General features: G+C 39.7%; 1 protein-coding gene across 1 annotated transcript; it reads left to right on the top strand.

The window, feature by feature from the left end:
* Nucleotides 1-17536: 17536 nt before the first annotated feature.
* On the top strand, nucleotides 17537-23578 carry POLR1F (RNA polymerase I subunit F). The gene is made up of 4 exons (XM_005153050.4): nucleotides 17537-17762; nucleotides 17878-18019; nucleotides 19658-19866; nucleotides 21506-23578. The coding sequence occupies exons 1-4, from the start codon at nucleotides 17563-17565 to the stop codon at nucleotides 21912-21914; spliced, it is 960 nt and encodes a 319-aa protein (XP_005153107.2). The 5' UTR covers nucleotides 17537-17562; the 3' UTR covers nucleotides 21915-23578.
* The last annotated feature ends 565 nt before the right edge of the window (nucleotides 23579-24143 follow it).

The following is a 24143-nucleotide window of genomic DNA, read 5'->3' as shown; positions in this document are numbered from 1 at the left end:
TATATATTTCACTTCTTTCCTAAACCATTTCCAATTTTTCAAAGTGTATAGGAATTGTGACATTATCTTCAACTACTTATCCCATTTATCCCTGTTGCACTGGACTGGCAGTCAGCAGGCTAAGAGTTCTCATCTCTTCTCTTTCCCTGATTGCTTCAGTCTGATCTTTATACTATAAGGATTTTAAAATGGAATAAAATTTCATACTCTTTCAGCTTTCTTTCCCCTGTTCCCTCTCAGACAAACTGCCTATTTGACCCCTAGGAGTAATGAGGAAAAATAGGAATTATGTTTTAGAATGTGTCTCCTTCCCTGATTTCCATCAATGGATAGGCAGATCTTTTGTGTGTATTTCAGGCTGGCAAGTTTAGTTTAACACTGATTCCTGTACAACTAGGGTCTTATAAGGTTTACACTGCACAGTAAGGAAATCTTCAGAACCCCCATAATCCTCAGATGCAGAACCCGCTATGGTGTAATTGCATTAATAAGGCACTCCTGACCTGAGCTAATTAGCTGTGCTGAGAGGTAAGGCTGAGAAACCTGAGCAGAGAACCACATACATATGAATATATTGCTTCTGCACCATACAGATAACAGTAATGCACTGTATGGCACAGGCACTCTTATAGTGCTTCAAACCCATGCCTAGCTCTGCAAAGAGAGAGCACTGCTCTTGCTAGCTTTCAAAGCCAACTGTCAAACAAAGCTGAAGGACTAAACAGAGATTACATTTCCATCTGTCAGAAGGAAGATGATTGTTTTATGTTACATGGTGTGCTCAAGAGGAAATGACCTTTCTTCACCCTTATTATACCTGTTATACGCTATGGACTTGGGTCATAACAGCCTTCTGGCAGGTAATGCAGCCAGGATCAGTACGCAACAAAACACTCTCAAGGTTATATAAATAGTTATTTGTTGCAATTTGCCATTCAAGAAAGTGTTGAAACATTCTTAACTCTGTGGTAATTCTATGGCAACAGTAATGAGTTTGTATAGGTATAAAGGAACCAATTGCATCCCTGTTGTAAGACTGAAAAATCCGGGGAAAAACACTGTTTCTCAGAAAAAGGGTTTAATGATGTATTGACACATCATGCATCTAATGACATTAAAAAAAAAAAAATGAAAAAAGGAAATGAAAGGTGGATATGTGCTTAGTTTATTCTTTTGTGTCATATGTTTGGGACTCCTGAAAGCTGTATAGTATCATATTCAATATTTGATTTGAGAATCACATATGCAAAAAATAATGAAAAATATTAAAAATTAATTGCTCATGCTTTATGAACAAAGGGTAGTTTGCATGTGCACCATGGGACCCAACTTCTTAAGTACTAAATTAATGTCCCTTTTGAGGACTACATATAAATATGTGCTTAAGGAATTGCTTCCACTGAGAGCAATGGGACTATGACTCATGCTTAAAGTTAATCTTGGACAACTGTCTCAAACAGGGAATGACAGCCTAACACTGAGATGAGTCCAGTGACTAGTAACTACTCTTGGTTTTCAGTCATGAGAATCAGGCCCTTAATCTGAATCACCCTGAACCCTGCAAAAATAGCAACTGGATGTGCAAATCAAAAGCACAGAAGTGAGTAGTCAGAATAAATGAATTCTAAAAATACAGATTTAATGGTGGGGGGAAAAAAAAAAGAAAAGGAAAGAGACAAACAAAAGGATTTCTACTATTAGCACCCAATAGTGAAAAATGCCCAGTTCTATCAGTCAGTGCAATCAGACCTGCCTTCCCTGCAGAGCCCCCTAAGGTAAACTGCACTGTCCTCACTCCCCACTGCACCTACATATTGCAGTCTATAAGTCTGCAATACTTGAAAGTCTTTAAGATGACTCTTTTTTGTCATTCTCCCAAATACATTGCTCTTAATCATGAAAAAGGTTCATGCTTGAACTCTGAAGGTTTATTTGGCAGTATTTATTTTTCATTTCAAATAAATGTACATTTTGGGGATTTCCAGGATATCATGTCTGTCAAGGAATGGAAATATAACAGATGCCATCAGCTTACTGGCAAAGAGAAGAGGTTCTGTCAAAACAGCATATTTATTTGGAATTAAAATTCAATTTTAAATCTTGTTTTTTTTTGATGACACTCATATCTTTGGCATTTACATTTCCAATGTTTATACTACTGTCTTAAGAACACTTAAGTAGAGCCTTTATTTCCAAATAAGCTTTCATAACTTGGCAGGCTTATGCTCACTTTATAAATATAAGAACTTTAAATCCTTTTCCATATAAACATATGTAATATTTCCTACCAAAAGTGTGTGACAGCCAAGAAGTTCAGTTATTCTCAATCTATAAATTTGTGAAAGACAGCTCATCCAACATAATGAATCAGCCCAGGCATAATTACAAATATACATGTCCCATAATGGTAAATAAATAAATACCCTCCAACTATGAAATAGCAGCAACTTGCCAGGAAAATTATATTGTATGTTAAAATATCTCATAGGTTCATTGGAACAGAGTTGTGGTGAAAAATGACATGAGACCTTTTCCTCCTAAGAGTGTCCACAGTTCTCTGCTGAGCTGGAAATTAGCAAAAAATGAGGGGGAGACAGACACATGAAGTTGCCCTCTTTGCTTGTACGCACACAACAGTAGGGAGGAGGATGCCAGGGAGGGTTTCTCTTGTCAGCAAGCATCTGTGGAATAGTCCAAAGATGTGTAACACTGATGCAAGCACTTTGCCTTCTGCTCTGAAACACAGAACAGAAACAGAATAAAAAAAAAACCACAATACAAAGAAGTGTATTTTTCCAGCAGATGCCCTCAGTACACGGTGCCACATGAAGAGCTCACTGACTGCATGTGTGTGACTGCAGAAGCAGATGCTATTCACTGAGAATGAGCACAGTGCTGGTTTAGCCCGTATTTGTTTACTGTGAGGGTGGCGAGACACTGACACAGGTTGCCCAGAGAAGCTGTGGCTGCGCCATCCCTGGCAGTGTTCAAGGTCAGGTTGGATGGGGCTTGAAGCAGCCCAGTCTAGTGGAACATGGCAGGGGGTTGGAACTGGATGATCTTCAAGATCCCTTCTGTGACTCTGTGATTCTATTACTTAACATTTTGGATTAGTCAGCTGCAAAAGATTAGGAGCAGGCTTGAGCATTGGTTTAAGTGTGCTGTTTATGACTCCCACTGGCTGTCAGCATGGCTGCTGCAGGGACGCTGCTTTGGAAGAAATGACCCTTGGCTGCCTGTGAGTGAACCAGGCTCACACCACACCTGATTCATCTGGCCATGACAAAGCTGGGAGCATGCTAAAGCACACAATGTCCTCACAAGTCTTCTCTGGATTTTGGCTTGAGCCTGGCTGTGCTGGTGAACCCGATTTCGACAACAGGGCTGGATTTTCTTAGAAAGCTTCCAGTGTAAATAGAGTAACATGGACTCACACTGAAGCTAAGCATAATTTAAGACCATGTAAAATTAAATTCTACTGATGAGTCTAGTACAGTGTTAAAAGGCATTAGAGTCTAATAAAAACTTTAGGTGGCCTGTTGTCTTATATACCTTGCTCCCAAAGTGGAATATCCAAAGTTTCTTTAGGTATTTGGTTAGTCAGGGAGAAAGGCTTTGCTCCTCCAGAGGAAACACTCTCTGCTCTCAGTTATCCAGAGTTCTGAATCTTCACCTCAAATCAGTAACCTGCGAAGGAGCCACATTTAAAAACTCATTGAGAGTTTAAAAAAACTTGAAAACTGCCTCGAGAGGACTTCATGGGTTTACATCTTAAGTCATACCTCAACAGCAAGCACCTGTTTTGCTCAGCCTGAATGCATTCAAGCTCCTATCCTCATTTCTCAGGCGTGTTCAGCAAACGTCTCACTAGGGTTAAGCTGGGAGGCCCTCTTCTGTCGAAATGAAGCACATGTGATTTACTGTACGGAAGAGCACAGAAAGCAGCACAGGTCTGCGAATTATTGATTAGAGTGATCGGCTACAAGCCCTGAATTTTGCTGTCACCTTGTCAGACCATTACTTCCAGGTTTGGGTGTCGGGGGTTCTTTCCTCTACAACTACCTAAGCAAACCTGAAAGCAGAAGCAGGCTACTGGAAACATTACCCAGTGCCACCTCCCTCTCTGGCAGCTGCAGGACAGCTCAGCTTCAACCCAAACTTCTTTCCTGTTTTCTCAGCCACACAACTAGCTTGCTAAAAAGCACTTGCTGATACTGCAGGTTTGCATCTCCTCCAGCTGGGAAGGGCATCAAAGTCACTTCCCAGTTCACTCTTCTGGCCATTACACAAAATAAGGGCTATCATCCACCTCCATCTGAAAATAGACTACGAATGTGTTGAGGAGATCAGAGAGCTGAAATGTATTTTTACAGGTATTCTCACATCACACAGATTAGGACCCTCAAGACCTGTTCTGCTTAGATACTGGCTCCTGGCAATGTTTAGGATGGAGCTGGAGAAGGAGACTTGAAGTGGGACAGGTCAGCCCAGTGCACCACACTGGGGAATGGGGAAGCCTCTCCACATTAGTTGAAAATTTCATTTCAGACTTTTTCTTTTTTTTTTTTTTTGGTCCTCAGAAGTAAAGTTTTAACCCAAAACACTCAGATTTGTTACCTCCTCTTTCCTGACCTTGCTGAAAATCAGTATTACCTCCATTAAAGGGAGTTACATCATTACTAACTTGAAGCTTTTATACGAAGCTGTTCATGGAAAGCAACTCAGTGTTTAAAGGTCTGGCTTATTACCTTTTTTTATACTCCCTAGCTAGAAAGAGACTGGATAGATTTTTTCATAATTGTTGTAATGATAAGCTATTTTTCCTCAAAAATTTTTTGTCCTATTGTTGCTGTAGCACTATCTCATTCTTTGCATGCAGACAAGAGTATGAATCCTCATACTGATTTCAGCAGACAGTTTTTCAAGTCTGAATTCTGCTTACTTACATGTAACTGTGTCCCACGTTTTGGTCTACTGGAAACAAAAGACCTCATTGTGTAGACTTAAAAGCAGTACAGCTACTGTGACATGGCAAAGTATGACTATTTTGATTACTCATAGGGTCTTTTCATAGTGAGATAAACTACTTCTCTTTAATAGTAACAATGCAGCTGTAGTTCAGTCCCTCCTATTGATGAGTACATATGTAATCCCCTGCAAATGCTGAAAAGGGAGACATGACTACACCAAATCATTGCTTTTGTATGAGGAACACTGAAAAATGGGGTTTATATTTTATTCAATAAAAGATAACCAAATATATATGTCATGCTTCTGGCTCAGTAGCTGAAATAACACCATGCAAAAATAATGTTATAATAATTTAAAAAGTGTATTTTGTTTAGTAACATCAAAGTACTTACTGAGTAGGAATTAAGGCTTACAACATCTGCATGAGGTTGATATTATAGTCCCAAACTGATATGTAATTTGAGGTCAAGATAAATACAGTCAACCTGATGGGCTCAAAGTCTGAAACTCAGCCACTCTCAGGAGGACCCTGAGCACACTCCCTCCCGCTTGATGGTTTGGCTTCTTGAGCTAAGACCCAACTTGGACAAGCAGTTGTCAATCGTTGAAACAGCTATAAAAAAAGTGCTCTCTGAGAAAAAGCTGGAAGAAGCCTCACCAGGAACTCTCACCTTTTCTTGGGAGATACATTTAAGTGGAGGCTCAACCTTGGTCCTGTTGCAGGGCCACATGTGTTTGGTCTCAAGTTTCTCTGACTGTGACTCTGACCCTGACCCAGCAAATTCTAGGCTTGATCCAGATTTGCCTCATCTCTACAGGCCTGTTGGGCTCCTAGTGGACCTCAGCTGACCCTAGTATGATCATGGACATGCTCTGTTCTACTGGCTTGGGTCTTTTTGGACAGTACCCTTGCTGCACCCTGACAGTCGCTAGCAGGACCAACTGAATGAACCAAACATCAAATTTTAACTGCTGGGCAACATGCCTTACCAACACATTTACACACATTTCAACATAAAAATAGACTTACAAAAATGGTATAGGAAACCAACACATAAATTATCGTAATTTTAAAAGAAACAATTGTTGTATTTCCAGAATGTTAGATGTCTAAGAAACTTTTTTTTTATGGCAACAGCAAAAGCATTTTAACAGTAGTATTAAATGTCTTCTTATCACTACAGTAAGAATTTCCAGCATGCTTTGCCACATTGATTCAACAGGGCTGTTACACCCTTTTTTAGCTTATTAACCAAAACAAAAAATAATCACATACCATGAGCCTCTCACTAATCTCAAATAATGCCATAACAATAGTAGTCATCCTCAAAAGGAATGCTTCTTAGTTGACTTTGCAGATAGAATACTCAAAGGGCTGTTCAGCTTGGAGAAGAGAAGGCTGCATGAAGCCCTCATAGCAGCCTTCCAGTATGGGAAGGAGGCCTATAAGGATGCTGGGGAGGGACTCTTCATTAGGGACTATAGTGATAGGACAAGGGGTAATGGGTTAAAACTCAAACAAGGGAAGTTTAGATTGGATATAAGGAAGAAGTTCTTTACTGTGAGTGTGGTGAGGTTCTGGAATAGGTTTCCCAAGGAAGTTATGAATGCTCCATCGCTGGTGGTGTTCAGGGCCAGTTTGGACAGAGTCTTGGGTGACATGGTTTAGTGTGAGATGTCCCTGCCCATGGCAGGTGGGTTGGAACTTGATGATCTTAAGGACCTTTCCAACCCTAACTGATTCTATAATTCTAAGATGCATGTTTAACTGATGCATTTCAGGAAACCAGATCATTTTCTTTCAGCATATTTGAGCTCTTTTATTGGTGGGAGCACTAGTGAATATCACAAATAGCTGGTGATATTTACAATAAATTAATTTAATTAAAGAAAACAAAACCAAATATTTTTAAACCCATGCAAAACATGCTAATATAGATGTTTGCAAAGTGTAAATGTGGATAATGTCTGTGTGGTAAGTGCGAATTATCCTAATTGCACAATTCAATCAAGCTAGCTCAAGATTCAAATTAATCCTTAAAACACATATGTACTCTTTAAATTCTTTCACCATTAGCTCATTAAGCTCCAAATATAAACTTATATAAATAAATACACTTCGCATTTCAACTCCCCACTCACGTCTCCTCTCCCAGATACTGCTAATATGCACAGTCGTTATCCTTGCAAAAATGCATGCAGTTAAGAAATAACCTGTGGGAAGTTACACTGGTTTCAATACAAGTTCTCATTTATATGTCTTACAAGACTTATAAGAACATGTAAGAGGAATACAGAGTCTGTGTATAGATTATATGAAAGACCAGAATTCAGCACAAGTAGTTACAATGACTGCTCTGTGCCCTGCTGTCCTGGTCTCAGCACCTCTCCTCCTCACATGCTCCACAGTAAGTGTGCCTTGGGGAGATTTCAGAGTGCTGGGTGAGCCCAGGAGACCTGTTCACTGGTAAGAAAATAATTTAAACTAATTCAAAATCTTGCTGGCTTGCTCTCTTTGTCAAAGGCCAGCCTAGCTTGTACAGATACACTGCCTGTAGAAACACTTAAAAATCCAGCCCTTGCCAGTCCTTTGACATGCAGTTATCTAATAGCATGAGCTACTGAAAACAGATGGAAGTCCATTTTCAGAGTAAAGTGATCTGTGTGCCCAGGTGTTAAAGAGCTGACATTTAAAATACTGTGCAAGTGGAGACTGGCAATGTGACATTTCTGAATTCCCTTCAGCACCTGATCATTAGCAAATATCACAATGCAGTGCTGAGAGTTGCAATTGGAGGGTCACATTATTTTTGGAGCATAGAGTGGTTTGAAAAAGCCTATTTCAATTCGCCAAGTACTGATGCAACGCCCTGTTGTGCTGAGTAAACATGTTACTTACTCTCTGCCTCATCCACCATAAACTATGAAATCTGAAATATCTGCTGAGTAGCAGTACAACAAACGTCATTAACTAAACAGCAGTGAACCAATAGTAACCACATAGTGGCATCTAGGACATTTATTTCCTGATTCATGTTGAGATGAATACTGCAGAACTCAGCAACCACAGTGTCACAACTTTTGGTGAAAGGTGGTTGCTACTTTATGAATAAAAACCACAGTGGCATTAATATTCAACAACTGTTTAACTGAACAGCAGCATCCTATTCAACATCTTCATTAATGATCTGAATGATAGGGTATAGTGTAACCTCAGCAACTCTGCAGATAACAGAAGAGGAAGAACAGTTACGTTGAGCTGCCATTCATAGGGACCTTGACAGTCTGGAGAAATGGGCTGACAGGAATCACAGAATCCCAAGGGTTGGAAGGGACCTCAAAAGATCATCTAGTCCAACCCTCCTGCAAGAGCAGGGTAACCTAGAGTACATCACACAGGAACTTGTCCAGGCGGGCCTTGAATATCTCCAACATAGGAGACTCCACAACCACCCTGGGCAACCTGTTCCAGTGCTCTGTCACTCAAAGTCCTGCATCTGTGGAGAAACAATCCCATATACCAGTACATGCTGGGGTACACCCAGATTCAAAGCAGCTTGGCAGAAAATGACCTGGTGGACACCAAGCAATGCGCCCTTGCTGCAAATAAGGCAAATGGTATCCTCAGCTACATTAGACAACGTACTGAGAGCAGGCTGAGGGATGTGATCCTTCATTTCTACTCATCACTGGTGAGGCCACACTTAGAGTACAGCTAACAACCACCAAAGTCTCTGGAGAAGTCTCTGTCCATGACAAACTGACACACTGGAGCCATAGCCTCAGTTTGTCCCTGAAGCAGTATAGTGATATGTATCCTATACTATCTCACCCTGCACCTAGAGAGTACCTTCTAAGCAGTCCCTGAGGCATCTAGAATGCTTCTGCTGATGGCTGCCTTGTAGATGTATAAATAGTTTATCCGACCATAGGACAGATTGAGGGCTGCTGCAGAGCACAGACATACCTGTTCTGATTTCTTCAGCTTTTACTAGTATGAACTCTGATTTAAAGAGTGTCATGGCCTGTTTGCGTCACTGCCAAGTATTTATTCTTCTGTAATGTATCTATCATTTAATCTAGAATCACAGAATAATTTAAGTCAAATGGGACCTTTGGAGGCCATCTGGTCCACATCATTACTGTAATATTTCAAGGAACAGGGATCCCACAGCTTCTCCAAGCAACCTGTTCTAGTATTTGATCACCCTAACTGTAAAGAAACCTTTCCTTGCATCCAGTAAGAATTTCCCCTGTTAAAACTTGAATTTCTCCTGTTAAAACTTGAACTCATTGCCTCTTTCTTTCACTGTACACTGCAAGGAAGACTATGGGTCCATCTTCTCCATAGGTAATCATTAGGTTGTTGAACACAGACAATTAATTCCACTGTTGGCTTCTCTTCTCCGGACCAAAACAGCCCAATTCTCACAGCCTATTCATGACATAGTCATTGTGCTTTTGTTTCCCTGTGTCAAATATGGCACAGCAACATACGTACTTTGCTCAGTGAAGATACTGAAGTAATGTTTCCTTAATCATATTTATTGATGGTGCAAACCTGGCTGAGTGGGACTCAACTGTATTGACTAGCCCAAGTGCTCAAGGATTGCTACCATGTGTAGTAAAGGCAGAAACCATTTCTAAAGGTCCAATCCAGGATGTATTGAAATCTGAGTAAAAACTCTTGGCTTTAGTCAAGACACTCCTGTTTTCAGACCCTTTACAACTTTTTTCACAATGGAACAGAAAAAGAAGAGTTCTCCCTACTCAGTCAACTTGGTACTTTTTAATAGGTCCAAGAACACTTGAAAAGAGTTCCACTGCATTATGCACAAATGAGAATTAGAGGTAAAGTACATTATTCCTCATATACAGAACAGATTTACTTTCATTACACGTTGTCTTCAGATCCCTCTGCAGATTTCTAACAGAAGGAGATCCACTGCACCATAATACCTTTTTACTCTACAGGAAGCTAATAACTACATCCATTTCCTTAGCTACAATTGTTTCATGAAGATTCCACTCATACTTGCTGTCTTCTGTGCATTTAAAAATTACAGAAATACTTGCTGACTATATGTATTAATATAGGCCAACTCATCAAGTCCACCTCTAGAGCAAACGGGACCATTACACCCTCCCTCCATCACATACAAGGGACTTCTTCTATAGCTATTTGGTGCATAAGTGACTACCATCCTGTGTACAAGCCAGCAGTGGCAGAGCTGGCAGCATACTGTTGGACCAGAGTGGAAACTTAGAGCACTGTATTGTACAGATGGCAACCAAGGGCTATACTTCTAGCAAACAGATACATTTGCCATAGTGAATGGGTATGATGTGGAAGGACAAACTAGAGTGCCTCTCTGATGGAGCAAGCATGCTGCACTGGTCTTTATTCAGATTAATTCCTTTGGCTTCATCTGAAATTTGCTTAAGTAAAGACTAAAAAATACCTTGGGATTTGACTACTGCATTTCATTTGCTTTCTAGGAGATGGTGATGGTAAAAATAACGATGAGAACTTTGTGATTAATGTCACACTAAAATTTACATATAGAACAATACTGCACTTCAGAAATTTCTCATGCTCTTAAGGGATTTGGGTAAGTGAAAAGAGAATCTGAAATGAGAGCAAGCTTTTGCCCACAGTGCATTTTTTTTTTACTACTTTCGCCAGCCTAGGGAACATTAAAATCGTACTTTTGTCATAACTCCCACAGAAGTATCCCTGCTTCTCATGTTTTGTTTTGCTTTGGTTGTTGTGTGAATGGTTGCTTTGGGGTTTTTTATTTATTTATTTATTTAGTATAACCGTGACTTCTGTCAACTTGGGATTTTAGGATGTGGGTGGATGTATGTGACAATAAGCAGTTGAATCAGCTGAATGAGAATTCTCTGAGCTGCCAAACTAAACCATGAACCCAGCAGGAAGTTAAGCAAGCACAGAAAATTTCCTCTTTAAACTAGGACAACCTGGCAATTGCCTAAAAATAATGCTACATCTGTTCTTAAGCCCTATCACTCAGAGGTATCATTCAGACACCAAGTGATAAATAGCACAGAATCACTCAGAGGCGACAGAAACTCAAATAGTTTCATGATAAGAGCTACTATACCCATAGCACATTGGAGGCTGCTAGTGTATTTGCTTCAGCACTTAAACCTGCTGTACTCATAGGCAAAAGTGGCATCCAGCTCTTCAGTACCCACTCAGAATAATGAATACTACCCTTCATTTTTCTGAAGGTAGATGAAACTGCTACTGATAGGCTCTTCTAAGAAATTCAGTCACATTAAAGGTTTTTTTTGAAGTAGTATATGCTGCATGAGAAGGGCAGCAGAAAAATAGTACATCTGGAATTATTTTACACTGATGACATTATTTTTATGCTCATTCTCCTGTAGAGATTGAGAAAGAATTCATCTAGAAGGATTCATCATTTAGGCAGATTTTCATATACCATATATTGATTAAAAACAATTAAAAGCTTATCTTTGAGTTAACAAAGGAGATTCTGGAAAAGGAATCCAGAATTTTTTGAGAATAAACAGAATAAATAGCCAAATGCTACAATGCTTACTCAGCCTCATTGGTTTACAATATGAGAACAGAGTTCCCGTCAGAGTTGAGAGTGGTGGTTTTTTTCATTCTTGTGTGCTGGAAATACAACAACTCTTTTTTTTTTTATCCAAACAAGCTCATATTTGATACAAACAAAGGCATATAATCACAAGAATAAAACTTACCACATTTTTGAACCTCAAAACCAATTTGCATCTCATAGGTAATATATTTGGGGTAAATGCTTCACTTTTTCTGCTCTGCAAACAGAAAAGAATATACCTTTAACTGCAGAAGAAAATACAGAAAAAAAAGAAAATAGAATGTTACCGTAAACACAGGTGATAATCTACCTCTTAAAGTCTGTAGGTAAAAAGAAAAAAAAATCCACTTTGCTGAATTCCTCATCCTTGTTCTTAATACTTCTCAAGCGCCAACTCTCCTGAAACTCACTTTGAAAAATCAGATTGCAGGACTGGGGCTTTAGTTTGAAAGCAGCCTAGCAGATATAATCAAATATCTTTCATTCATGGGTGGTTATTTTGGATCTCCCTCAGATTAGGGACCAGGTGTCCAGGGCAGAAGGATTAAGTTTTCCATTTAAAAAAATAAATAAACAAACAAGCAGTTGTAAGAGCTGCAAAACAGGGAATAACACTGCAAGTTAAAAATTCCTGTGCCTCAGCAAAACCTGTGTAATTTCTAGAGTTTTGTCTGAGCAAGGATTTAGTTAAAAATGTCTGCATGTTCATTTCATTACAAATGTCTTCACAGTTCTTCACATGATCTAGCAGGATATGAACATTGAAAGGACATAGACCTAGTAGAACCAGATTGTCTTCTGTAGTATCTTGAAGAAGTACAGGAGTCATAAAGCAGGATGGCAAAAAAGACATTTTCTACTCTTGAAATTAATGGCAGATGGCTTTTCTGGATGCATCTGGTGCATCCTTAATTCCTATCTTTTCTGACAATATAAAAAAGCTGGAATAATGGGTTACTTGGAGTTTCTGAGTATGAACTGCAAAATAACACAGCTGGATTGTTAAGAGACACCTCATTTACCCCATTTACAATCTGCATATCCATCTCATTTGGTAGCACAATTCATCAGAAGCATGCTGCAGAAAAGCCTTACTGTTCTTCACATTGGCATAGGCTGCTTCCCTCTCTCATTTCTATGGTAACATCACCTCTTGTATACATAGGAAAAGTCATGTTCTCACATTATTGGCTGTACTTTCAGCCAGTATTCAAACACACTTCACTCACTGCTGGAAAAATGGAGGAGAAACTCAGCATCAGTTCAACAGACAGATCTCCACAGGTCATGATGTTTCTACCACTGAAACTATACCTTCAAAAAACAGCAAAGCCTGAGAGGGACACCACAGCCATCATCAGGTACCCTATGGCAGGTGCTCTCATTTCACAGAATCACAGAATCTGAAGGGTTAGAAGGGACCTCAAAAGATCATCTAGTCCAACCCCCCTGCAAGAGATGGGTAACCTAGAGTACATCACACAGGAACTTGTCCAGGCGGGCCTTGAATATCTACAACATAGGAGACTCCACAACCCCCCTGGGCAACCTGTTCCAGTGCTCTGTCACTCTTACAGTAAAGAAGCTCTTCCTGATGTTAACGTGGAACCTCCTATGTTCCTGTTTACACCCATTGTCCCTTGTCCTACCACTGGATATCACTGAAAAAAACCTAGCTCCATCATCCTGACACCCACCCTTTACATATTTGTAAACACTGATGAGGTCACCCCTCAGTCTCCTCTTCTCCAAGCTAAAGAGACCCAGCTCCCTCAGCCTCTCCTCATAAGGGAGATGTTCCACTCCATCATCTTTGTGGCTCTGCGCTGGACTCTTTCAAGAAATTCCCTGTCCTTGAACTGAGCGGCCCAGAACTGGACGCAATATTCCAGATGCGGCCTCACCAGGGCAGAGGGGGAGGAGAACCTCTCTTGCCCTACTAACCACACCCTTTCTAATGCACCCTAGGATGCCATTGGCCTTCTTGGCCACAAGGGCACATTGCTGGCTCATGGTCATCCTCCTATCCACCAGGACCCCCAGGTCCCTTTCCCCTTCACTCCTTTCCAGCAGGTCAACCCCCAACCTGTACTGGTACATGGGGTTGTTCTTCCCCAGATGCAAGACTCTACACTTGCCCTTGTTGAATTTCATCAAGTTTCTCCCCGCCCAACTCTCCAGCCTGTCCAGGTCTCACTGAATGGCAACACAGCCTTCTGGTGTGTCAGCCACTCCTCCCAATTTAGTGTCATCAGTGAACTTGCTGAGGGTACACTCAGTTCCCTCATCCAGGTTGTTGATGAAAATATTATGCACTGGTCCCAGCACCGACTTCCACAGATGTAAGCTGAGACAGCTACTTGGATACAGTTTTTTCAGTAATATATTTATAGAAAAGATGTTTTCTCTCCGGAAGAGTGGTTCACGGTGTAGGTTAACAGTGATCATCAGCCATATCAGCCATTTCCTGGCAGGCAACAACCTACTTGGAGAATCAAGGGCCAGATGCAAATTAAGCCAGTCCCCAGCTGTTAGATGTCCATCCCAGACACTATAAACATCACTACAAATCAATACAAATTATTAGCTGAAAAAAAAAAACGTGTCATTTTTTCCCATTTCTTTCCCTTAATGTTTCTCTAATTGATTTTCTAGCTATTAAAGATTGGCCTAGTAATTCCTGACAAAGCAAAGCAGAGTCATAACGCACATCAAATTTTCAGCCTGCCCTGAAGTTACTGTGGCTCTCCTGGATGACAGCACTTTCCAGTATCAAGGCTTTAGTGTGCCATCTGGTGGATTTTCAGAATTTGGTACACTGTTTCTCTACAAACCCAGCGGTACAGAGATGCCTGATACACTGACAGGAGTACCTACCTTCTTTGGCCACTGACAGTACCCATCATCTCATCATGTATTTGCTTAAATCAATTTTTTGCCTGAGGTTAACAACATAATTCTTCTTGAATTTCCAGTCAAATGAGTTTTTACTCCTGTAATTACTGTAACTTTAGCTAATCCCTTATTAACTAGTTTCTTAATCAATTTTATATGTAATTGAATGGTGACTTTCTCAAAAAGAAACTTCCACAAAACTAACCTAACAGAATTCCATATTTAGGGCCACAACTTGAGACCCTCAATTACATTTATAGGCTTAATTCTCAATGACCAAACATGCTAGGATTAGTCTCTATTTGGGATGAGACTCAAAGATAGTGAAGCAAACCACACAACTTCAAGCAAAACTGAGAGTTTGAGTACTGATTCTTCATTCTAAGTACCAAAGCAACAAGCATCATTACAAATACTGTAGGTTTTTATGATAGCACATGAAAAATGTGAAGCCAGCTAAAATACTGGGGGGGGGGGGGGAAGAAAAGCATTAGTTTTCTACTGTATTGACCCTTTCTTTGTAAATGTGAGGCATTTCTTCATTTCTCTTTTTTATAGAGCACAAGTTGTGTGATGAGGAACCTGGGATGAATTCAGTTTCAAACCACACTGAGTCCTTCGAGCACACAGCCCTAAGAAGGAGTGTATCTTCTACTCCAGCATAGTGCCACAGGCACTCTTCCACTCTGCACAAGAAGCTTTATATTCCACCATAGCTAAGACTTCCAGGCTTTTAATGCTGGATGGAGGCTGTCCTCTGAATGACTGAGCTGCAACTGACACAAAAAAGCATGAATGGGCAGTTGGATGAGGCTTCTACCCAACATACGATGCCAATTCAGAGACCAGGATTGAGGATGGCAATGACTGTATGGGAATAAAAGAAAACACCAGCTAAGGTGCTGGATATGTGGCTGATTCTCCTTACTGGATTTAAAGCTCATTCTCCAGATTACTTTAGCTTGAATGGAAATCTGGAAGTTCCAAGAGCACTTTACAACGAAATCCAAAGCACAGTAGCAGGAATAAATGGAGATTCAACTATATAGTGCAGAGCTGATCTCTGTAGAGAGTTTTCTGGGGACAGAAGTCCATGAGGACAACCCCAGACTGGTACAGTAGCAGAAAGAGGGAGCCCTTTTGGCACCACCTTGCCCAACCTGCCTGCAGGGAGAAAGACACAAATCCACATTTTTGTTCATGTTGCCTTTCTGTCTTACTCTGAGTATTTCTTGAAGGAGCACAGTCAGGTTTTTATTATCCTGAATAAATCTGAGTGTAGCCCTTAGTGTTCTCACTGCAAATTAAATCCACTCATAAACAAGGGTTATAAAATGTATATTTCATTTAAGAATAGAAGTGCAGGCAGTTATTGTATAAGGTCTTTAAGATTGAAAGCACGTCGCGAAGTTTAAGTATGATCTAAAAAGATAAAAAATTCAGATAGTGCTGGCAGAAAACTGACAGCATATAACATACAATTAATTTCAACCAACATTAAATACCTTGGAGGATTAAAGCCACAAGAGAATACAGATTACAGTCGTTTAAGACATTTTTCCTTTAATTTTGCAAGTTCAGTATGACATCTGAAAGCCATTTTTATGTCAGTTCTTTCACACTAATCCAACTTTACTTGCAGTGAAGTACTGCAAATTGTATCATTTGTTCTACCTGTGAAAACTACCAACATCCTGTCTTCACAGTACATCCAGTCAAAGAAAACCTGGTGATGTAGTACTTGAGTAGTTTCAAAGGCTTTTGCATACGTAACATTTTATTGGAAGTTCAAGGACTTCTGACATAAGGCTTGTTTTTACAGATCAACAGTGTTTCTGAAGCCTCCACAACATGTAAGGAATTTTAGCACCTTTAATAAATATATATAAATCATTTTTATAACTCTGCATGTGGATCCATAAGTTTCAAAGTACACATTTACTAAAACAAGTTAAGCTGATTCAAATTTGATTTAAATCAAAGAAACCTTTGATACCAATACCTCAATACCTTTTCAAGGTTTTGCATCTGTTCAATTAGTTCAAAATAAAGTCTTAAGACAATACTGTGCAATTTTGTGCTCTTATAAAGTCTGACTGACACCTCTAGATAAAGTCTTCACTAAGTAGCCACAAGTTCAGTTGGTTACAACAGGTTGATAAGCTTTCTTTTTTCCCTATTCCCTATTACTGCACCTCACTTTGTATGTCATGGTAGTACGTGGTGCACTAGCATCTCTTTTTGTGACTTATCTTTCTTCTGTCTTCTAGTATTTAAGAATGTCTTCTAGTATTAAGATACACACCCTACGAACAGAAAACAAGTTCTGCATTTAAAATTGCCATATATGAAGAACACCATTTAAGGTAACTTGAAATCATGCCTTTTGCCTAAATTATCAAATATTTGATTTAAATTTATGATGACATTGTAATACAGTCTTTTGTCTAAACCACCAAATGTCTGATTTAGGTTCATGGGGAAAATGGATGTGTGAGGAGGCGTCATTAGATGCAGAAATCATATAATCATATGATCACAGAATGGTTTGGGTTGGAAAGGATGTTAAAAGCTCATCTATCTCCAACCCACCTGACATGGGCACCGACATCTTCCAGTAGCCCAGGTTGAGCAAAGCCCCATCCAACTTGAACACTTCCAGGCATGGGGCAGCCACATCCTCTCTGGGCAACCTGGACCAGTGTCTCAGCACTCTCACAGTAAATAACTCCTTCCTTCTATCTATATAAATCAGTTCAACAAAGAAAATTAACAATGCTGATCGTGTAGGTATAAGCTGAAGAGTGGTCTGAGACGCTGTATGTGTGGATTACGCGGACAGATCCTCCGGTAGAGCCGGGAGGCAGGCGTGACCCCGCAGTACTCTGGTATGAAGCACACAGCAGCCACACCGCCTGCTCCGCCATGACGGGCCGCACTAGCGGCGCTCCGACCACGCGACTTCCCGCCGCCAGCACTCGGAAACGCGCCCTCCGCGATATCGCCATCCCGCGCCGCCGGATGGTGACGCCATCGCAGCGCGCCGCGGCGTGTGCAGACGCTGCCACCACCTGTCAGCAGCATGGCCGTGGAGGGGCCGCCGCCCCCCGCTGCCGCCATCCCCTCCTTTGCCGTGGCCTGCGGCCTAGTGTGGCAGCGTTATTCGTGCCTGGTGGTGGCGCCGCACCGCAGGCATGTCGCGCTGGCCCCGCGCTACCTGGGCCGCAAGCGCACCGGCATCCGCGCCCAGCTGGACGCCGAGCTCCTGCGGTACTCAGAGAGGTGCGGCCGGGGACTGGACTCGGCTCGGAGGAGGCCTCAACCCGCCTGACGTCCCCCGGCCCGGTGGTGGATGCCTGCGATTTAACAGCTAACGGTGCTCCCCCTTTTCTTACAGCCTTCAGGGTGTGCCGGTGGCTTACGACAACATTAAAGTGGTGGGGGAGCTCGGGGACATTTACGACGACCAAGGATTCATTCACCTGAACATCGAGGCTGATTTCGTGATCTTCAGCCCCAAGAAAGGGAAGAAACTGGTGGTAGGTAAACGTGTTGGCATCTCACGGGGCTGCGTTTCTTTTAAATAAAGCATGGCTTGTCTCCATCATCATCAGAGGTCTGAGACTTCGGTAGAGTTATGTTTTAGTTTATGTTAGTAGTTTATTTTATAGTTTACAGCAGTTTATTAGCTGTTTGTAGTAGTAGTGTTTATTTTAATCTGAATTGTCCGTCCATTTATGTGTTAAATACATATATGTTCAGACAAAATACAGAAAATACATATATTGTGAGAAAAATGTAGGAGGTTTTGTTGTGAGCAAGCTATAGGCAGAATGGAAAGTCTGTAGGACGTGGGGTTCCAGGATGTGGGCCCCAGACAAGGGAGTTTGCATTCGGTGATAGGAGCATCTATACGCAGTATGTTATACAGATAAGTTTATGTAACTGCAATGCTTGAACGTACGCGCCAGAAGCAAAGTTCAGAAGTTCATTCTTAAGGAAGACTCAGAGCCTTCCTCCCTACGACCACCAGAGACCCTCCGAGAGCTGTCAAAGGGGAGCGGTTTGGGCTCTCGGAAAATGTAAATCGTTTCTCAGAAGAGGGCGAGCATAATCAGGAAACGAAACCTAGAAAGATGTATAAACTGTAAATATCCACTGGGCGGGTGCGCACATCTGTCCATAGGTGATGCACCCAGAATGCTGCTATTAAAGGGCTCTTTGCTTCACAATTTCCGTATGTGAAATTTTGATTGCTGAGCAGGTTTCTCACATATATGTTATGAAAATATTGTATCATAAAGATTTATTATTATACCAGATCATAATTCTGGCTATCATTGATACTGATGCTTCCTTCTGAAGAGCAGATAGTTATCAAACAACTTTGCTTGTTCTTACTTAATAGTGGCAGGAATATTTAGGATGTTCTCACAAGTTTAGTTCCTTAAGTTCAAGAGCAGTACATAAAACTGAAGCCTGCCTTCCCATAAAAGGAAACGTATGGCTCTCTAAACAGCTGTAAGCTTGTTAATGTCCTTGCATCAGTACTTGGGGAAAAATAAGTTGGCAGTTGGCTTACATTCCTTGTTGTGTCATACCTTTCACAGCATAGCTTGTATGTTTCTATCTTTCTAAATGTGATTAAGAAGTGAATGTGTGCTCTTGCTCAGAAGAGAATGAGAAAACCCTCATTGTCTTTCATTCATCTTTGAGGAAAACAAAGGTCAATGACGTTTAGACATGTAAATGTGGCAGAAACCCCATTAATGAACTTAAAAGCTGTGCCATCTGCATCTTTGGCTGCCAAGTAGTTCTGTGCCATCCTGAAAGCTGTTTGTTACAGGCAAGTAAATCAGACTTAAAATGGCTCTAAAGCAAAGTTGGTGGCTGTAGGAAAGAGTTATCTGTTCTATTCAGCTACTCACTATGGCTAAATCCCTCGTTTTGATTTTTTTATCTTGCAGGTAGAGGTTAATTCTGTTTTTGGAGGAATCATATGAAGAGTATATAGCAATAGCTTTGATTTTAGTGAAAAAGAGTTAACTTATTTGTTAGATAAACTGATTTCATAACTTGTGCATCAACTTTGTTGAGAGGTGTCCATGTAAGGAACTAAATATATACCACATGTGATCTTTATTATAGCTTCATATGATGTTCTTTTTCTTTTTTAGGGTGTAATTAATAAAGTGGCCCCTAGTCATATTGGCTGCCTGATACATGGATGCTTCAATGCTTCTATCCCTAAACCTGAACAAATGTCAGTTGCACAGTGGCAAGACCTGGGGTTAAAAATAGGCGATGAACTGAAATTTCAAGTATTGCACTTAGATTCTGATGCAGCTGGGGTGTTCTTCATTCGAGGAGGACTCACTAAAAGCCGGTATTGTGCCCTATCAAAGAGTATTTTTAATGTTTTAATGGGTTTGTTACAAGTTCAATGATTTGACTTTATGTCAGAATCTTTAAGCTTTGCTTTGTTTTACACAAGCGCATACCTATATATAGCCTGCATTAGTTATATTAAACTAAACTTTCTAGTGTTAAAGACTCATGGAAATTTTCTGGAAAAATGTAAGTAGGTACTTTTTTAGCTTTAAAAATCTGAGTGTGCTGACCTATTAACTGTTGATTGCATAAATAAAATAGCACCCCCAAATGTCTAGAGCATCTGTGCTTATGAAAAGCTTAGGCCATTCAAGGAAGCAGTCCTGTTTCTTGACATAGTGTTTATGTACGTGTTTACACACACGTTAGATAACTACAAACAGCTATACTTGTGTGACTTAAATGCTTGCTGAAACATTAGAATATCAAAGATGATACAAGAGAATGCATTAACTTCCTCTTTTCATGTATGCCTCTGTAAATTTTCAGAACAGTTTGCTAAAAATCTTTATAGTGCTATCTTTAAAAGGGATCAGATTTAATTTTTTTTAAAGTGGTCATTTGCTGAGCAATTTTTTTTTCTACTAATCATAGAATAGTTAGGTTTGGAAGGACCGTAAGATTGTCTAGTTCCAACCCCCTTGCCATGGGCAGGGACACCTCTCACTAGACCATGTCACCCAAGGCTCTGTCCAACCTTGCCTTGGAATACTGCCAAGAATGGAGCATTTACGACTTCTTTGGACCTGTTCCAGTGCCTCACCACCCTCAAAGTAAAGAACTTCTTTCTTATATCTAGCCTAAACTTCCCTTGTTTAAATTTAAACCCATTACTCCTCTTCCTATCACTACAGTCCCTGATGAAGAGTCCCAGTGTAGCTGTTTTTAATTAAATGGACAATTTGTCTACTGCTGAAAAAATCATAACATTTTTTTCTTTGGTTTTCTTAATCTGAAAAGGTGCTCTAGACTATGTCAGTGAACTTACAATGAAAATGATTTTGTCCTCAGTGCCTCTGAGGACATCTCCTCCTCCATGGTTTTTAACTTTTTTCTCCAGTGCTCTCAGTTGGAGGGTACCTGCTTTTTTGTTGTTGTTGTTTTGTTTTATTTTATTTTATTTTGTTTGGGGTTTTTTCTTTCTTCTTTTTTTAACTTTTCTGGCATCACCTTTGTTTTAACTGCAGACTTCAGCAAGGCAACTGCTTGGTAAAACCAGCACTCTGTGTCATGTGTGAACAGGCTGTTGGTTGTGCGTGCTTTTGAATAACTTAAGAAGCTTTACTACACAAGGTGTAATTATGAATTAGTGGATGAAGGAGTACAAGAAAAAAGGAAAAATCAAAATGGTCTGTACAGCATATACTAGAGGAGGGTTAAATTTGAAAGAAAATACCAATTCTGTGGTAAAAAGGAAGCTATTCAAGTAAAAGAAATTACCCTAAAAGTAGTAAATCAGCTTTATGATTTTCTGTAATTAGAGTATCAAGTTCTCTGTCTGTTGCTGTTTTTAGCAAATGCTTATGTTTTATCTACTTGGTGTATATATTTTGCTTTAGCAAATTTTGACATTGGACTGTGTGTGATTAACTAAAATGTCTCTACATCAGTTTATTTTGTATATTTCTTTACAGCATGAAGCCAAAAAAATCCGAGGCTGTCACTGACAGTACAAATGGAGATGAAACTCAAAAGCTTGACCACCAGGAAAATAGCTTGAATGACTCTGGGGGAGATAATGTTACAGAGGAGCCACTTGATGCGACTAATAACACTGGGAAGGAAAATGCGGAAGAGCAAAGTGTCAGTGCTATGAATGGATTATGTGATGATAAAAACAAGAAGAAGAAGAAAAAGAAAACACATAAGCAAGAGGAGCAGGAGCATGTATTGCCTACCACTGACTCCAGTGGTTACCAAAGTGACCATAAAAAGTCAAAGAAAAAGAAAAGAAAGCATTGCAGTGAAGTTGAAGGAAGTGAATTATCTCAGCTGTCACAAGAACCCAAAGCTAAAAAAGCTAAAAAGGGACTGGAGTCTTAATTGCCTTTCCTGAATAGGAGTTCAGATGTTTTTGATAAGCTTCTGTCACATAGCAAGGAGAAGGTTAGAAAGTAAAATTTTATTTTGTCCTCTAACTATATTGGTAGTTACATCAAAGAAACTATCAGGTGATCTAGAGAAAACACATGCTGGTATTTTTCCTGTTTTAACAGTAGGTTGTCAACAAAGCCAATATTCACATCTGTCTGTGGTTGTTAATCTTTTGTCTGTATTATGAAAAATGTAGTTCCAACTTAATCGGCTATTGTAAGTTTCTAAAACAAGGGGAACTTCTTTGTGTGTTATAAATATTTTGATTCTGCAAACATGTTTTTGGTGTATTGAATGCCTTTGGCAGGAGAACAAGTGCTCTTAGAAGAAAGTATTTTTAGCTGTTATTAAAACAATTGTTCTGCACTCTGAAGCCTGCAGTGAACTGCAGTATTATCTTTTGCTCTTTGTCTTTTCCTTGCTTCTTTTAGAAACAAATTCTTTGCTTTTGGTTTGACAGTTCTCAGTTGCTCGAAATATGCATCCGAAACAGATCAGTGGATGAGCTCTAGCGAAGTTTTTTTTAAAGGGCCTAAGTAAGCTAGCTGCCTTTTGGAGAACATGAGCCTTGATCAAATCTGCCTCTGAATAAACGTTTTGCCTTTGGAAGCATCCCAACCTTTGACAGCCCTCAGACAGTACAGATCTTTGTTGTAAAAAGCATGGGGGTAGTTAGATACCCAAACTGTTGGAGTTGTTTTTTTTTCCATATACCTATGAAGAGGTTATGTGATCTGATGCTCTCAGGATTTTTAGGATTGGCTATGAAAGAGCTGAAATAGTTTCATTATAGTAAGACATACATTTTTTATAACATAATGTTGATTCTATTCTGCTCTTTAGCTTTCGGAAATTCTGTAATTTCAATAAAGCCTAAAGGAATCGAGTAGACTCAGTTTATAGAGAGATATTTTGTCTTCTGGGTTCCAAATAAGACTCTGAAAATCAGGCTTCACACTTCTTCAACATTATCAGTAAATACATTTTTTAAAGACACAGACCATGATTTTTGTGTCATGACTTTACACATAACAAAGTTAAAGTTTGGTTAAAATCAGCTCTAAGGCTTGTAGCAAGCCACTGATGTTAAGCTATTAGGAGCAATCATAGCTAGGCAATGGCTTAATGAAAGAAGAATAAAAAGATTGCCATTTTTAGCCAGACAGTAGATACAGGTGTAAAGTGGGGGAAAAACATAGGCTGCATACCGCTGCAATGTCTTACTATGAGAGTTCTCACTGGGCTTGAGGTATGTTGCAGTATAAAACATTTTCAGGTTGTAAAGCAGCAAGGCCCTTAAGCATCAGCAACGAGGGACCATAAAAAAGCAGTTCTGCTTCATATTATAAAGATTGTAGGAAAACTTAATGAAGGAGACTTTCAGCATTTTTCTATTGAATACTTTTAATTTTATATTGACAAATATAACAAAAGAAGAAAACCCATTTTCATTTTCTGTAGCACTTTTTGCTTGGTGATGTTGCAGTTTTTTCTTACCTCTGAGCAAAAACTGTTCTGTTAATTATATTTCTAGCAGTAAGCTTGAGTACGGGAGTTCTGACACTTCAGGATTTCTTTGGGTTTTTTAATAAATTATATTATTATTACAATTATGTTTAGACTTCCTTTGTTTCCTTACTGTAGCACACTTTGAAAGATGGTCTAAGAAACTTCAGTGAATTTATGAACAACTGAGTAGGAGAGAAGGACTTAAAAAATGAAAAAGAGCTGGGAGTTTCTTCAGAAAACCAGAGTACAAAAGGCAAAATTTCAGTTTAAGGAAGTTTTTTGAAATTTCAGAATCTTTTCTGAGAATAGAAAGAAACTTGAAAACTTCTTTTTAAGGACATTTCTCTCTTTTCTCCACTGAGCATTTTCAGTCTATTCAAAATGCTTCTATAGTTTTTGGAAGTGTGATGTAACATATTTAAAATGTGCAAATAGTAATTTCAAACAGAGAAGTACCCCATTCTAGGTATCTGAATTACATTGTTAGATAGGGAACCAAAAGATTATTTTTTTCCAAATTCATATTATTGTGAAATTGACAGATTTTTTTGTTTTCTTTAAAATATGTCAAAATGCAATTCCAAGAAAACCACTCTGATCCACTATGAATTTACGCTTCATGTGTAAGTTCAGTGCAGGACTTGGAAAAATCTGGTTTACAGAACGGTT

This window comes from Melopsittacus undulatus, chromosome 1 (assembly GCF_012275295.1).
Source record: "Melopsittacus undulatus isolate bMelUnd1 chromosome 1, bMelUnd1.mat.Z, whole genome shotgun sequence".
In the NCBI taxonomy this organism is placed as follows: Eukaryota; Metazoa; Chordata; class Aves; order Psittaciformes; family Psittaculidae; genus Melopsittacus; species Melopsittacus undulatus.
This window is presented reverse-complemented; position numbering and strand designations above follow the sequence as displayed.

Coding starts and splice junctions, on each gene's coding strand:
- POLR1F (XM_005153050.4), top strand. CDS start 17,563: ATGGCCGTGGAGGGGCCGCCGCCCCCCGCTGCCGCCATCCCCTCCTTT. Junction 18,020..19,657: donor AGAAAGGGAAGAAACTGGTG/GTAGGTAAACGT, acceptor TTTCTTTTTTAG/GGTGTAATTAATAAAGTGGC. Junction 19,867..21,505: donor GGAGGACTCACTAAAAGCCG/GTATTGTGCCCT, acceptor ATTTCTTTACAG/CATGAAGCCAAAAAAATCCG.